Here is a 16382-nt window from a genome sequence, read left to right on the forward strand (position 1 = left end):
ATGGAATAAATGGCGCTATAATAATAAATAATAATAATAATACCATTTTTATTTACATTCGACTTTTTGAACGCGTTTTATTCCACTTTTTGTTTCGAAGTAGCATGAAAAAGTATAGTTTTTTGCCTCGTTTTTTATTAATTTTTTTACACTGTTCACTGAAAGAGTTAACTAGTGGGATAGATTTATAGGTAGGGTCATTCTGGACACAGTGATACCAAATATGTGTACTTTCATTGTTCATATTTTTTTTACATAAAAATACGTATTTATGGGTATACTTTTTTACTTAGTACCTCTATGGGACCTTAACTTTTATCACTCTGATTGCTGGTATAATTCATTGCAATGCATCAGCATTTCAATGCTTTATACCTGTCAGTGCTGCACTGATAGAAGTCTCTTAGACCATGCTCTGAGCATGGTATAACAGACTTTTCCGAAGTTGGGTGACCCGGGGGTCATCCTGACGGGTCTTGGCAATCATGTAATCCAAGTTCCCGGCGGCGATCACGCGGGCACCGCTCCTGGCTGTGAGTGGCGGGTCTCGGCAATCATGTAATCCAAGTTCCCGGTGGCGATCACGCGGGCACCGCTCCTGGCTGTGAGGGGCGGGTCTCGGCAATCATGTAATCCAAGTTCCTGGCGGCGATCACAAGGTCACCGCTCCTGGCTGTGAGGGGCGGGTCTCGGCAATCATGTAATCCAAGTTCCCGGTGGCGATCACGCGGGCACCGCTACTGGCTGTAAGAGGCGGGTATCGGCAATCATGTAATCCAAGTTCCCGGTGGCGATCACGCGGGCACCGCTACTGGCTGTAAGAGGCGGGTATCGGCAATCATGTAATCCAAGTTCCCGGCGACGATCACGCAGGTACCGCTCCTGTACCCGCACGCTGTCCATGCCGTACCCATACGTCAAGGATCGGGAACCCCTTCCCTTCTATGATGTATGGGTACGTCAAATGTAGTGAACGGGTTAAAGGAATCTGTCACCAGGTTTTTGCCCTCTAATTTGAGAGCAGCATACTGTAGAGACAGAGACCCTGATCCAACTATGTATCATTTACTGGGCTGCATAGTGTAGTTTTCATAATATTACTATTTTATCAGCAAGAGATCATCACTAGATGACTACTTGGCCGGCTGTCAGGTAATCCAACCACAGCCCAATCAATGATTGGCAGCTTTCCGCTTATGCACAGAGTACACAGAAAGCTGCCAATCAGTGGTGTGGACGGGGTTATACAGAGCTCAGCATTCAGAGAACTGGTGGATCTGCAGCATGTGAAACAGTTTTTAATAAAAGCATCCAATAAAGTCTTTCATTGTAGAATCAGGGTCTCTGTCCCTACTTCAGGCTGCTCTCAGATGAGGTAGAAAAACCTGGTGACAAATTCCCATTATTCATTTGAGCCTTAGGATGCAGTTAATAGTGTAGAAGTAAAAATGAAAAAAATAAAAATAGACAGGCTCCTAGTCTTTACGAAGTCCCTAGCCTGCAACCTAGTCAATCTTATAAATAATACAACTGTCATGTAGACTCTGTGTGAAGTAGCCAGGCAGATCTGAATCGGGCTCCTACGGACAGGCTTATGGCTGAAGCAGTCTGAATAAGGATGGTTGTAAGGAGTATTGGACTGGGGTGGCAATGACCCACCAGTAACATTTACTCTGAGAGCCCACTGTTCAGCTACATGCATATATTACATTACCCTCTTTCACACATATACCTATGCTTCTATAAAATAATAAACTAGGTAGCTTGTTGAATGAATGATGAGATGCTGCTTTTGTCTGTACATAGTGTAAATGTATTGGGCCAAGTACTGCTCATGTTGGGGAGTAAGCGGTTTACTACTGCACCGGGGCCCACCAGGGAATTCTCCTGTTTTCCTGTGGGCCAGTCTGACCCTGGTCGGAAGTTTGAATCAATACTGGGAAGACACAAACAGAAGCCGAATCGTCAGGCAGTAAGGCTGTGTGCCCACAATGCGGATTTAATGCATTTCCGCTGCGGAAACGCATTAAAATCGCTTGTTAATAGGTCTCCCATATTTCCCAATGATAATCTACATCTGCTGTGCACATGTTGCGGAAATTTCCGCTGTGGATTATCATTGCGGAAAAATCCGCAGCACTACCATTAATTGTGCAGAATCGCAGCGAAATCGCCGCCATTGACTTGCATTGGACCGCATAATATCTGCAAGACTACATGTGCACATGCGGATATTATGCGATTCAATGCGCGTATGGTACCCGAGTCTGGAGAAGAGGAGACTCTACTCCAGATCCAGGTACCATAGTACCTGTAAGCAAAAAAAGAATTAAAATAAAAAATAACCTTATACTCACCTTCTGATGGCCCCTGCTCTGCTCCCGGCGTCGTTGCTGGCGCCGTAGTGGGTACCAGTAATGTAAAAGGACCTTCCATGATGTCAGCGGTCATGTGACAGGTCATGCGACCGCTGCCGTCACCCGCCACGGAACCAGCAGTGATGCCAGGAGCAGACCGAGGCCGCCGGAAAGGTGAGTATAGGGTTATATTTTTTTTTATGTTCTAATTCTTTTTTTTTTTAACATTATGTTGGTCACACAATATAAATCCATGCCGGTTGCATGGATTTATATTGTGTGACCAACTTTCAAGCACTTTTCCAAGTGATGCGAAAATCGCGTGCTAAAAACGCTTCACATCCGCTTGTCCCTGGCAGAAAAAACGCATGTACAATCCGCATGCATTTTTTCTGCCAGGGAGATGCAGAAATGCTTAGGAAAAATTTGGAGCATTTCTGCATCGTGGGCACATAGCCTAAAGGAGTCTATATACGGCCCTGGTCAAGGAATCACATAAAATGGACTGAGGTAATCATGCTAGAAAACAAAGGAAATCAGGAAACAAAGCTTATAACTGGCAACCAGTGGTGAAAATCAGATTAAATAGTGTAAGCCCCACCCAGACTCATATAAAGGAGCAACTAGGTAACAAGTTAGAAGTAACCCTCAAGCTCCCAGTCTGGCAGGCACCACTAGTACTAGAAAAACCCGATCTACTGCACTTTTGCTCAGCGGCTCCCACAACACAGGCATAGCACAGAGTCAGAAGCAGGAACAGAGGTTGTGGACGCAAAAAGAGCACGGGAGACCTTATCCTGATGATCCATACATGATTCATTACATGATTCATGTCCAAATGCTTCTAATTGCATTGAAATTGAAATATCAAGAACAACAGTCCATAAGGCTGTGGGAGGACAAGATGGATCACCAGTGTAAAATTGAGGAGCTGAGAAGACAACACAATAAAATTGAAGATAAGACTTGTCTTGGGGAAGTGAGCATTAACAAACAGGAAAATGTATTATTTGTTATATTTGGTGAATAAAAAGGTATTCTGTGTCAAAACTGAAATGGTGGTTCTCCTTTATGGGACTTGTATTGCTAAGAAAAAATATTTTTAAAACAGCTCAGAATTAAAAAAATAAAAACAAATAAAACCGTATACTCGTGTCACTGTTTTCCGCTGCTTCGCCCCGTCAGTTCCTACTTCCTGCTGCAGTGATGACTTCCAGGCACAGGGGCACATGGCCACTGTTGTAGTCACGCTTTACATCGAGTGATTGGCTACAGCAGTCAGATGATGAATATGTTTTTTATTTTTGCACACTATGGTGAGATGTTGTAAAATAATTTTTGTTGGCTGGTCATCCCAAGTACTTAGATGAATACACTGGTGTGATAATTGTAGCACATGCTAAAAATTAAATTTCTTAGTGCATGATACATTTAATTATAAGACAAAGGTTAAATGACTGCTGGTAAGGAACAGATTATGTATGCAGCACAGGAGGCACTGCAAAATTAATTTGAGGTTGGCTTTAAATTAGCAAGAAATTATAAGAATGAAATATGTGCTCTTAGCAATAACACTGTAAAATCTATTTTCTTAAAGCCTGGTCTGCTTGATTCACTGTGGCTTTACTGCTGAGTGTACATTGCTTTATTTCCGCACTATTAGATGCCTACCAGGCTTTATACACGAACGGCAGGGATTGTGCACCAGTCTTATTTATTAGAATAGTAAATATGCACTATACCTGCGGGCCAGCATGTTCAAGACCTGGTAGCCACCTGTCAACACAACGTCATCAGCGCTTCTCAGGGGCACCAACCTTGTAATTTGCCTAACATAGAACAGTGCAAGCCATAGCCACCAAGTAGAGGCGTTTCCATGGTTTATTGCTAGGATATAATCAGTGGGGGTATTGTCTTTGAGACTCCCACCAATCCAGAGAATGAGGGGGAAGCAGCAGTGGTATAATGCTGTGTTCTATTTACTATTCTTCTGCACAGACTCGGGTGAACTATAACACAGCACCATTGAAGCAAATGGGACCAGCTACAAATCTCTGCACAGCTGGGAGTGTTACTGTGCAGGAAAAAAATGTCGAAGGGGTCACAGGTGCTAAATTAGAGCCGTGGTTCCTTAATTCGCAGGATGGATGGGATAAGAGGTCAGATGCCCACATATAATATAATGGTATATTCCTTGACATCTGCCATGTCTTCATAAAATGAAGAAAACAGGAACAAACAAAATATCCAGATCGGATACGTTACATAATGATGCAAACAGGAGATAAAAGACCCATTGATTATTATGGGATACATTTAGGGAAAGGCCAATCTGCTAAACACCTCTTTCTCTACAGTAATTATACAAGAAAATCCCATGACAGATTACATGATCATGGATACATTCTCAAGTAAATGTCAACTGCTTAACCCAGCAGGAAGTACGGCACTGCCTTAAAATCACTAAACAAATTCCTGGGCCCCGATGGCATGCACCCCTGAGTACTGCAGGAACTGAGTATCATAATCATCATTAGGTCTAATATTCAAGGATTCCATAATAACAGGGTCTGAACCCCGGTACTATTCAAGGAGACAAAATCTGAGCCTGCAAATTATAGGCCGGTAAGTTTAACCTCCATTGTGCGTAAAATCCTTGGCAGTTTTCTAAGAAATGCTATTCTGGAGAATCAATAAGAATAACCTCATGACCCAAATTAATCTGTTCGGCTTCGGTGAGGAGCTAAGTTCCAAACTGGACCAGAATAATGCGATGGATGCTGTCTATATGGACTTTTCAAAGGCGTTTGATACAGTGCCACATAAAAGGTTCGTACATAAAATTAGAGAACTGGGACTAGGGAAAATATGTGTAATTGGGTTATCAACTGGCTCAGCGATAGGAAACAGAGGGTGGCTATTAATGGGAAACACACAGATTGGGTCATAGTTAACAGTGGGGTACTACAGGGGTCAGTATTGAGCCCTCTTCTTTTTAACATTTATTAATGACCTTAGGAGGGCATAAAGAAAAGAATTTTGATATTTACAGTTGATACTAAACTCTGCAAGGTAATCAATACAGAGAAGGATAATAATAATATTATTGAGTGATTTAAATAATCAAGAGGACTGGGATGAGAAATGAAAACTGAAGTTTAACCTCATTACAATCATGGATGTATGAGTACGTCAAAGGTGGTATCCTTGATCTGATCAGCTGACATGTGCCCCTAACAGCCGCGGGTGGAATCACTATCCACTCACGGCGTTTAACATGTTAAATGCTGCTGTCAATTTCTGACAGCGGCATTTAACATCGCCACGCCGGAAGCCCGTGTCACATGACCAAGGGTCACCAATGGGTTGGCATGACAACCCGGGGTCAGCAGGAGGCCCATGTGGTTGTCATTGCCGGGATGCTATGAGCACTGAACAGCAGTCAGCGCTCATAGCAAGTGAGCATTTTAAAGCCCTGCTGTGTGTAGCACAGACGATCAAATAAACACAGCTTCTAGTCTCTCATGGAGACTATTGAAACAGGAAAAGAGTAAAAAAAAAAAATGTTTTCAAAAACATTTAAAATATATAAAAGTTCAAATCCCCCCCCCCCTTTCACCCCATCCAAAATAAAATAAAAATTAAATATACACAAATTTTGTATCGCCGCGTTCAGAATCGGCTGATCTATCAATATATAAAAAGAATTAATCAGATCGGTAAACGGCATAACAAGAAAAAAAATCAAAATGCCAGAATTATGGGTCTTTTTGGTTGCCGTAACATTGCAATAAAATGCAATAACAGGCGATTAAAACATTGTACCTATCCCAAAATGGTATCAATAAAAAAGTTAGCTCGGCGTACAAAAAATAAGCCCTCATCCTGCCCCAGATCCCGCTACGGGTCTCGGAAAATGGTGCCATTTTTTATTTTATTTTGCACACTCTGGATTTTTTTTTCACACTTTGGATTTTTTTTTCACCACTTGAAAAACAACCTATACATGTTTGGTGTCTTCAAACTCGTAATGACCTGGATAATCATAGTGGCAGGTCAGTTTTAGCATTTAGTGAACATGGTACAAAAAAAAAAAAAAAAATTGTGGAATTGCACTTTTTTTTGCAATTTCACTGCACTTTGATTTCTTTCCCGTTTTCCAGTACATGATATGGTAAAGCCAATGGTGGTGTTCCAACGTACAACTCGTCCCGCAAAAAACAAGCCCTCACATGGCCATATTGACAGAAAAATAAAAAAGTTATGGCTCTGGGAAAAAGGGGAGCAAAAAACAAAAACGCAAAACAGGAAAAACCCAAGGTCGCGAAGAGGTTAATGTAGATAAATGTAAGGTCATGCTCTTGGACAGAGGAAATTAAACGTCTAATTATATGCCAAATGGTGAAACATTGGGTAAAACTGTCACTGAAAAAGACTTGGGCGTATGGGTAAATGGCAAACTAAACTATAGTAACCAGAGCCAGGCAGCTGCTGCCAAGGCAAATAAAATAATAGGATGCAATAAAAGAGGCATAGATGCTCATGACAAGCACATAGTTTTGCCTCTGTACAAGTTACTAGTGCGACCACACTTAGAATACTGTGTACAATTTTGGGCTCCAGTGCGTAAGAAAGACAAAGTTGAACTAGAGCGGGTGCAGAGAAGAGCGACCAAGGTTTTTAACCCCTTCCCGATATGGCCATTTCCTTTTTTTCCTCCCCTTCTACCAAGAGCCATAACTTTTTCATTTTTCTGTCCACTTAGACATATGAGGGATTTTTTTTTGCGGGACGAGTTGTTAGCACAAAGAGCAAAAAATTCCAAGTGTGGTGAAATTGCGAAAGAAAATTCTTACATTGATTTTTTGTGAAAAAAAAAAATTGGCGTTCATTGTGTGTTAAAAATGACCTGGCATTATGATTCTCCTCATTAATATGATTATGGAGATACCACACTTGTCCAGTTTTTTTTATTATTTTGCAGTGAAAAAAAATGTGAAATTTGAAAAAAAAAAGTCTATGATTTTTTTGTTGTAACTTTCAGAGACCAGGACCGCTTTCATTTTTCGGTCAATAGAGATGTGTGAGGGCTTATTTTTTGCAGAGGCAAGAGAATGCTTTTGATTCCGTTTTGGGATAGATGTGACATTTTGATAGCGTCCTACAATATTTTTTTACAGAATGCAACTAATAAAACACAATTTTGGCATTTTTTTATTTTTTTTCTGTTTACGGTGTTTACTGATCAGGTTAGTTATTTTTATATTTTGATAGAACTGACTTTTCTGGGCATGGTGATAAGACATACAGTGGCTTGCAAAAGTATTCACCCCCTTGGCATTTTTCGTGTTTTGTTGCCTCACAACCTGGATTTTCACTTTTTTTTTTGAGGATTTGCATCAGTTCATGTAAAGAACATGCCTACAGCTGTGAACATTTGGTCTTCTTTTTAACGTGAAGCAAACAGCAAATAGGACAAAATAACTGAAAACTTCAGTGTGCAGAACTATTCACCCCCTAAAGTAAGTACTTTACTACTATGGAACTCTGTGCCACATGACGTTGTAATGGTTGATTCCCTATAAAGGTACAAGGAGGGCCTGGATAACTTTCTTGAAAAATTCTATATTACAGGCTATGGGCACTAGATTCAGTAATGGGATTCAAGGAACTAGTCTGTATGTGGAGGCGAGAAGGAATTTTTCACCTAATATGGGGCGATTATCTGCCACAAGTGAATTTTGCCATCTTCTGTAGTAACATATTGGGTTGATCACGATGGACTTATGTCTACTTTCAAGCTTAAAAACTACAAAACCTTAGTTTATAACTCTGGCAGATTGAAACACGCATAGGCCGAAAAGTCAACCCTGTTTAGAGTTGTGAGTCCCAGTGGATAAGAGAATGATGAACTGGAATAACAGCAAGATGTGCACAGAGGAGAATATCTGCACAGATGGGTTGCCAGGTTCGAAAGATAGCGCGTAGTGATCCATTCTGTACTGCAAGTGTAATTGGATGTCACATACAAAGTATAAGGTGTCAAAGTGACTACACAATTCGAAAGTGTATGACATTGGGCTACAAGCCAGATGCCCAGTTGTAGGTTCTATTGACCTCATTTCACCACTCTCAAAAGCGATCATGGTGCTGAGCACTACGGTAAAGGAGGCTGGAATAGAGGTCTATCCTCTTGAGCGACGAGATAGCCGGAGATTGGTCTGCAGATCATGTGACAACACCATGTATAGGCCTTTATGAGGGATTGTCATACCAGTCCTTCTCCCAGGATTACGGTGTGACATGGCATAGAGTACAGTAGCCAGACTAGTCTTCATTTGAGGTACACTAACAGCTCAGTATTACATTTGATCCTAGCAGCAGTAGTAGGACCATTTCTCCAAAGCGTCTCAGGAGACGTTATTCAGCATAACACCAGGTCACGTTATTTGTGCTACTGTGAGCAGTTTGTGTGGCCTAAACGTGCTACTGTGGCCTGCAGGGTCTCCGGATGTGTCACCCATTGAACATATCTGGGACGTCATTGTTCAGCAATTTCAATGGCAGCTGGCAGCAGTAGATTTTGAGGATTCATGTGCCAAACTGCATTCAGAGTAGAACATTCTCATCTCAATTCTAGCATGCCAAGCGTGTAAGTGGCGGTACATCTGCACATGGCGCTCTGACTTGCTGCACTATCAATCAAGGTGTTTTGACAATGTTGTTTCCATTTTCCTCATCTGCACCTCACTGATATGTCTGTCCATCATTTCCAGAACTCCATGACTTTTCCTTCTTGGTGCTGCAATTTCAATGTTGAGGACTATACACAGCTACACATAGCAGAACCCAGGCGGACCCTGTAATAATCCGGGGGACCCTCCACTTACTGTAACATCACTTACAGAAATGATGTGTTTTGGCCATAAATTCTGTTTGTTCCTAAAATCCAACATCAAACAGATGTGAATGGAGCCTTGTTCCTTTACGATGTTTTGGGGGCATCTGGTACAGGTGATAAATGTAGGATCGCTCGGGGTCCGCCGCTCATATGACCTACCCCATATGGATGACCTACCCCATGTATGAAAGGGGTAGGTCACCCACAAGCTCCTATAAGCCCTAGGTTGGTAGAGGCAATGTGGGCACAAGGTCCCTGTCAGCTTTTAGTACATGAAGGCGGCCATGTGAGTAGGTTTCATTGAAGTGCTTGGAGATTTTACCGCACTGCAGGGCTCACAGCAATGTGAACACACACAGCGCCACATCACCCTGCACACAATCACCCAGTCATCCCTGGGTCCGAGCTGGGAAAGAACCTGCTCTGCCTAGTCACGTGCTGCCACACCGCACAATCCAGCACAGCACAGCCCCCGACTCCTCCCCGTCATGTGACTGATCACATGACCCTGACGTCGGCAAAGGTCCTTCTACCAGCTAGGATCTGGCGTCGGAACTACAGTTGCGGAAATGGAGGTGAGAATGTCGGGGGGCTGAGCTGTTACCTCAGACGGAGGAGCCGTGTGGTGGGCCCGTACCGAGCAGAATTATCCCAGGACACCACCGCTGTATATGTGATCGTGTCTCAGGGGTACACAGCACTCATCCCCCTGCCCTGCTGTATCTAAGCTCATCATGTGTGATACAGCCTCATGGATCCATCACTGTCATAGACAGTATGATGGCAACACGGTACAATTCCCCACAGACAGTAGGATGTCCCCACGGTACAATCCCCCACATACAGTATGATGTCCCCACGGTACAATCCCCCACATACAGTATGATGGCCCCACGGTACAATCCCCCACATACAGTATGATGGCCCCACGGTACAATCCCCCACAGACAGTAGGCTGTTCCCACGGTACCATCCCCCACAGACAGTAGGCTGTTCCCACGGTACAATCCCCCACAGACAGTAGGCTGTTCCCACGGTACCATCCCCCACAGACAGTAGGCTGTCCCCACGGTACCATCCCCCACAGACAGTAGGCTGTCCCCACGGTACCATCCCCCACAGACAGTAGGCTGTTCCCACGGTACAATCCCCCACAGACAGTAGGCTGTTCCCACGGTACAATCCCCCACAGACAGTAGGCTGTTCCCACGGTACCATCCCCCACAGACAGTAGGCTGTCCCCACGGTACCATCCCCCACAGACAGTAGGCTGTCCCCACGGTACCATCCCCCACAGACAGTAGGCTGTCCCCACGGTACCATCCCCCACAGACAGTAGGCTGTCCCCACGGTACAATCCCCCACAGACAGTAGGCTGTCCCCACGGTACAATCCCCCACAGACAGTAGGCTGTCCCCACGGTACAATCCCCCACAGACAGTAGGCTGTCCCCACGGTACAATCCCCCACAGACAGTAGGCTGTCCCCACGGTACAATCCCCCACAGACAGTAGGCTGTCCCCACGGTACCATCCCCCACAGACAGTAGGCTGTCCCCACGATACCATCCCCCACAGACAGTAGGCTGTCCCCACGATACCATCCCCCACAGACAGTAGGCTGTCCCCACGATACCATCCCCCACAGACAGTAGGATGTCCCCACGGTACCATCCCCCACGGTACCATCCCCCACAGACAGTACGATGTCCCCACGGTACCATCCCCCACAGACAGTACGATGTCCCCACGGTACCATCCCCCACAGACAGTAGGATGTCCCCACTGTACCATCCCCCACAGACAGTAGGATGTCCCCACGGTACCATCCCCCACAGACAGTAGGATGTCCCCACTGTACCATCCCCCACAGACAGTAGGATGTCCCCACGGTACCATCCCCCACAGACAGTAGGATGTCCCCACGGTACCATCCCCCACAGACAGTAGGATGTCCCCACGGTACCATCCCCCACAGACAGTAGGATGTCCCCACGGTACCATCCCCCACAGACAGTAGGATGTCCCCACGGTACCATCCCCCACAGACAGTAGGATGGCCCCACGGTACCATCCCCCACAGACAGTAGGATGGCCCCACGGTACCATCCCCCACAGACAGTAGGATGGCCCCACGGTACCATCCCCCACAGACAGTAGGATGGCCCCACGGTACCATCCCCCACAGACAGTAGGATGGCCCCACGGTACCATCCCCCACAGACAGTAGGATGGCCCCACGGTACCATCCCCCACAGACAGTAGGATGGCCCCACGGTACCATCCCCCACAGACAGTAGGATGGCCCCACGGTACCATCCCCCACAGACAGTAGGATGGCCCCACGGTACCATCCCCCACAGACAGTAGGATGGCCCCACGGTACCATCCCCCACAGACAGTAGGATGGCCCCACGGTACCATCCCCCACAGACAGTAGGATGGCCCCACGGTACCATCCCCCACAGACAGTAGGATGGCCCCACGGTACCATCCCCCACAGACAGTAGGATGGCCCCACGGTACCATCCCCCACAGACAGTAGGATGGCCCCACGGTACCATCCCCCACAGACAGTAGGATGGCCCCACGGTACCATCCCCCACAGACAGTAGGATGGCCCCACGGTACCATCCCCCACAGACAGTAGGATGGCCCCACGGTACCATCCCCCACAGACAGTAGGATGGCCCCACGGTACCATCCCCCACAGACAGTAGGATGGCCCCACGGTACCATCCCCCACAGACAGTAGGATGGCCCCACGGTACCATCCCCCACAGACAGTAGGATGGCCCCACGGTACCATCCCCCACAGACAGTAGGATGGCCCCACGGTACCATCCCCCACAGACAGTAGGATGGCCCCACGGTACAATCCCCCACAGACAGTAGGATGGCCCAACGGTACAACCCCCAACATACAGTAGGTTGCCGCCATGGTAGAGTTCCCTCACTCAGTATGATGTCCCAAATGGTACAAAGTACGTCTTGAGTGTGTCATTAATTGTATACGAGTCCCCATACTATATGGTGGCCATGTGTGATCTGCACTATGAATTGGGCATCCTCTGAGTCTAACTGACTGGAGGCATGGATCTGTTTTTTAACACAGATGTGTGTATAGATCAATGAAATTCTATGGGTCAATATCCAAGAAAAAGGACAGCACTAGTACAGGACATGTCACACTGATGAGTGAATGCAGCTTAATGATCAAGTTCTTGAGAAACCAATACAAGATCTACTGCCTTGTAATGATAGTGACATTTATTTAGAGGTTGTCCAATTTAAGTAAAAAGTAGCAATACTGCTATGTAAGTAAATAATGGAGCACCATTCCATTCTTATGGCGCCATTCTGCTTTTCCACGTCTTCTCCTTCTTGACAATACATAGTGAGGTTTGGTAACTAGACAAGGGAGTTTACAGTTGAAACCAAGCAAAAGCAGCGCTGTGGGCAAAGAGTACTTGTAGTAGTAGTATTATTAGAGAGCTTGTATTAAAGGGAGTCTGTAATCACAGAATGACTGTTCAAACCAAGTATAGACATTCTTGGTTTAAGATAGGATGCTGAATAAGATGCTATGTCCTACATGCCCATATACTGTAGATGGATTAAGAGGGTTGATCCTACTGACAGATTTCCTTTAAAGGGACTGTCAGCACAGAATGACTGTTCAAGAATGGTGGAGATAGATGGGAAAACAAGCATGTAGGAAGGTGTATATAAATGATTTTCTCCGCCATGATGGACTAAGTGCCTGGACTTGGTTTGAACAGCCATTCTGTGCTGACAGTCCCCTTTAAAGTGTTTTGTTTGTAAAGCACGACTCCAGTGTTTTTTTTTTTTTTTGTTTGTTTTTTTCATTTTTGGAGAGGTACTACTAATGTATGTTTCCTGTCCCTAGTCCAATACTTACCTGCCGCCATCTTCATCTTTTTATCAGTGCTACTCCATTCGGACTTCAGCAGTTTGTGACCTGCCAGATTGCTATAGTGTTTGCAGGAGCGATCCTGAGGTCACTGTAAATGGAAGTCTAGGACAGCCTCGTTCTTGCTCTCATAGACTCACATTGAAAGCTTGTGATCACTATCTCTGACTTCCGTTCAGTCAGAAGTTGAGATCAAAAGATGGTGGCACGGAACTGGAGCAGCACTGGGAAGAGCTGAAGATGGAGGGTGGTGAGAATACTATTAGGCGCAGGGATCTTACATTAGTAGCATCACTCCAGCACTGAAATAAAAAATCCGCTGGAGTGGTGCTTTAAAGAGAAACTACCTTTAACCTTTTTTCCTGTCATTATATTTGTTTGCGGCTTCTTTCCCACTGTGCCTGACAGATTGTACATACTATGATGGGACACCCCCTGTACTGCCCTAAGGGCTGCCCCCGCCTGTATTCTATCCTAGGAATGCACCTGTGATTTCACTGATAGTCATCCTGAACAGGTTGTCCCAGCTCCTATAATGCAGGGAGGCACGTCAGATTACTGTACAGTGTCTGGTGCAAGATGACACTTCCCATAATGGAGATCACCAGAACAAGTCATGTAGATCCGTTGAACCAGTAAGGATTGCTGGTAGATTGCCCGCAGAACTGTGAATGCTGCTCCGAGTTATTATACAGGCTACATTTGAATAGTAAGCAGATATTATTAGACGAATGTAGATATGTGTAGAGCACGATGGGAACTGTCATAATCATCAATGACAACAATGTCAGGCAGGAAGGCGATTTTATAATGTCGTGTTATATCCTTAGTGATCTGTACTGTGGTTACTTTCCTGTAGGACACTGGTCAGGATGGCTTCTCATCACCAGCCACCCCTGGAGCAGGGAAGTCCAAGGTGAATACGTTTATATGAGTTTTCAATGTGTACAGACGGGGTGACTGACTGCTCCTGGAATGTGTGACCTTCATATTGTGCTAAAATTGACTCTGACTCGCGTTCTTACTTCCTGTAAGAAGATGTTTGGACTAGATGTTACACCCAGTTCATTACCTCGCAGTTGATAACTTTTACTGAGAATGCCAAGGTTCTTCTCTAGGAATTAAAAGCTGAGCAGGCAAATACTGTTCTAAGGAATGGGTTTGGGAAGAGGGAGGCATGGGGCTATTAGAGAGATGGGAACCATGCAGGCCTGGTGGATGAGGAAGAGATAGTTTACAACTTGGTTTAAGAGTAATTGTTTCCTAACCACTTAAATGGGCTCTCCAGGATTGCAAAGCTGTTGCCCTATCCTTAGGATAGACTAGCAATATTAGATGGCTGGGGATCATCTCCATTGATGGATAGACTGTCAGGGTTGTAGTCACAATAAGCCATTTTAGGGTCCATTTAGATGTGCTAACTTCATCCACTATAGTCTTAATAGACTATATATGATGATCAGCTCTCGGTTGCTTGCCTGGTTTCACAGGCTGATGAATACTGATGGGACCAGAGCCATTGTTCTGTCCCATGCAGCATCGTGTCAATAGCAGCACATTCCCTCTTTACGCCAATAATAATGATTTTTATTTGGGATAAATGATCCAGTCACCCGATGAATATGCATTTTTCTCATTCATCAGTGACCGCCGATAATTGAGAACAAGCCTTCTTAGATAAGATTGTCGAGTTATTTAAACTAAACGTTTGCTTGTCTAAAAAGTGCCAAAATTAAAAGATGCAAGAAGAGAAAGGAGTGGTCACATAATGGAGACACAGATTCATTGCTGTCCAATGTATCTGTTTTGTAGTGAGCTATGCATCAAGGAAGAAATAAAGTTCCCAGTAAATAACTGAAAGCGCATCTTACAAAACAATAGGAATTGATACAGAAGTATATTGGAAAGCCATAAGACCTATTAGTACACAGAGAATACAATAAGCTTTGTTTGCAGAAGCCGTAAAAACAGATAAATCATGTTTGCTCAGGTCACTATACAATGCGGAAACCTTTTCAGATGGCAGTAAGTATGTCATCATGTTTTCTTATTTGCACTTTCCATTGTCAGAGATATCTTTTACATCTTCACTGCCTACATAATGTTTTATAGCTGGACACTCTGCCTAAAGAAGACCTCATCAAATTTGCTAAGAAGCAGATGATGCTTATTCAGAAAGTAAAATCAAGATGTGCAGGTATGGATTTGACATGTTATGCAATATTACATTCTAAGGCTATGTGCCCACGTTGCATTTATGAAGCAGAAAATTTCTGCTGCATAAATGCAAGTCCTCTCCCGGAAAAACGCATGCGGAATTCCGCACGCGTTTATCGCGCGTTTTTCACATGCGGAATTGCCTTGCGTTTTTTATGCATTGAACAAAGGCAATTCTGCTTGCGGAAACGCAAAATTAAATGACATGCTGCGGATTTTTGAACGCAGCATAAACGCTGCGGAAAAATCCGCAGCATGTGCATAGAACTTGCGGAATCCCATTGGGGACCATGGGGTGCGTGTTACCAAGCGTTTTTCAAGCGTTTACGCTGCGGAAATTCCGCATCAAAAACGCTTGAAAAATGCTACGTGGGCACACAGCCTTAGTTGTGTGCGCCCTGGTCCTGATAGTCAGTTAATGGATGCGCAACTCCTTTTGGACCATTAGACAAATAAAAGGCCTGGGAAGTGGACAGAAACAGAAGGGTAAACGTAGCTTTATTAAAAGTGTAATAGGTCAGAAATCAGACTTTTAAGTTGTATTTAAATGATGTCGCAACTGCCAAGTGTTCATCCCAAGTAGGTAAGTGATGTCCTTAGAAGACCATACATAAATACGCCTGCTTGTTCTTGAGTAACCGCTCAGTGGTCTTCTAGTTTTTTAGTGCTATGATGACCTAGAATGCTGGTTTGTGTATGCATGATTCTGTGCACTGTGCATAGTAAAATAGTCCCAGATCCCTGAAGTCAGCCTTTTAGGACCAGCCAGTTTTGAACCTTTAGAATAAGGTATTGCTGTATATAGCACAGACGATTCCAGGTTCAAGCCCCCCTTAGGGCCGGGATGTCAAACTCAAACACACAAAGGGCCAAAATGAAAAACTTTGACAAAGTCGTGGGCCAACCAGTATACAGTTTATGGGTCCCACATAGTCCTCCATACAGAATAATGGGCCCCACATAGTCCTCCGCAT

The 16382-nt window shown here is 44.6% G+C and overlaps 1 protein-coding gene across 1 annotated transcript in view; it reads left to right on the plus strand.

The window, feature by feature from the left end:
• Nucleotides 1-9731: 9731 nt before the first annotated feature.
• Nucleotides 9732-16382, plus strand: part of GCC2 (GRIP and coiled-coil domain containing 2) — a 91281-nt gene continuing 84630 nt past the window's right edge. The window contains exons 1-3 of the mRNA XM_073664813.1: nucleotides 9732-9833; nucleotides 14051-14107; nucleotides 15304-15388. Of these exons, the coding sequence (XP_073520914.1) occupies nucleotides 9828-9833; nucleotides 14051-14107; nucleotides 15304-15388 (148 nt within the window). The 5' untranslated portion in view covers nucleotides 9732-9827. The remainder of the gene's footprint in view (nucleotides 9834-14050; nucleotides 14108-15303; nucleotides 15389-16382) is intronic.

This window comes from Phyllobates terribilis, unplaced genomic scaffold (assembly GCF_046119375.1).
Source record: "Phyllobates terribilis strain yellow unplaced genomic scaffold, ASM4611937v1 Scaffold_2__4_contigs__length_985480577, whole genome shotgun sequence".
NCBI lineage: Eukaryota > Metazoa > Chordata > Amphibia > Anura > Dendrobatidae > Phyllobates > Phyllobates terribilis.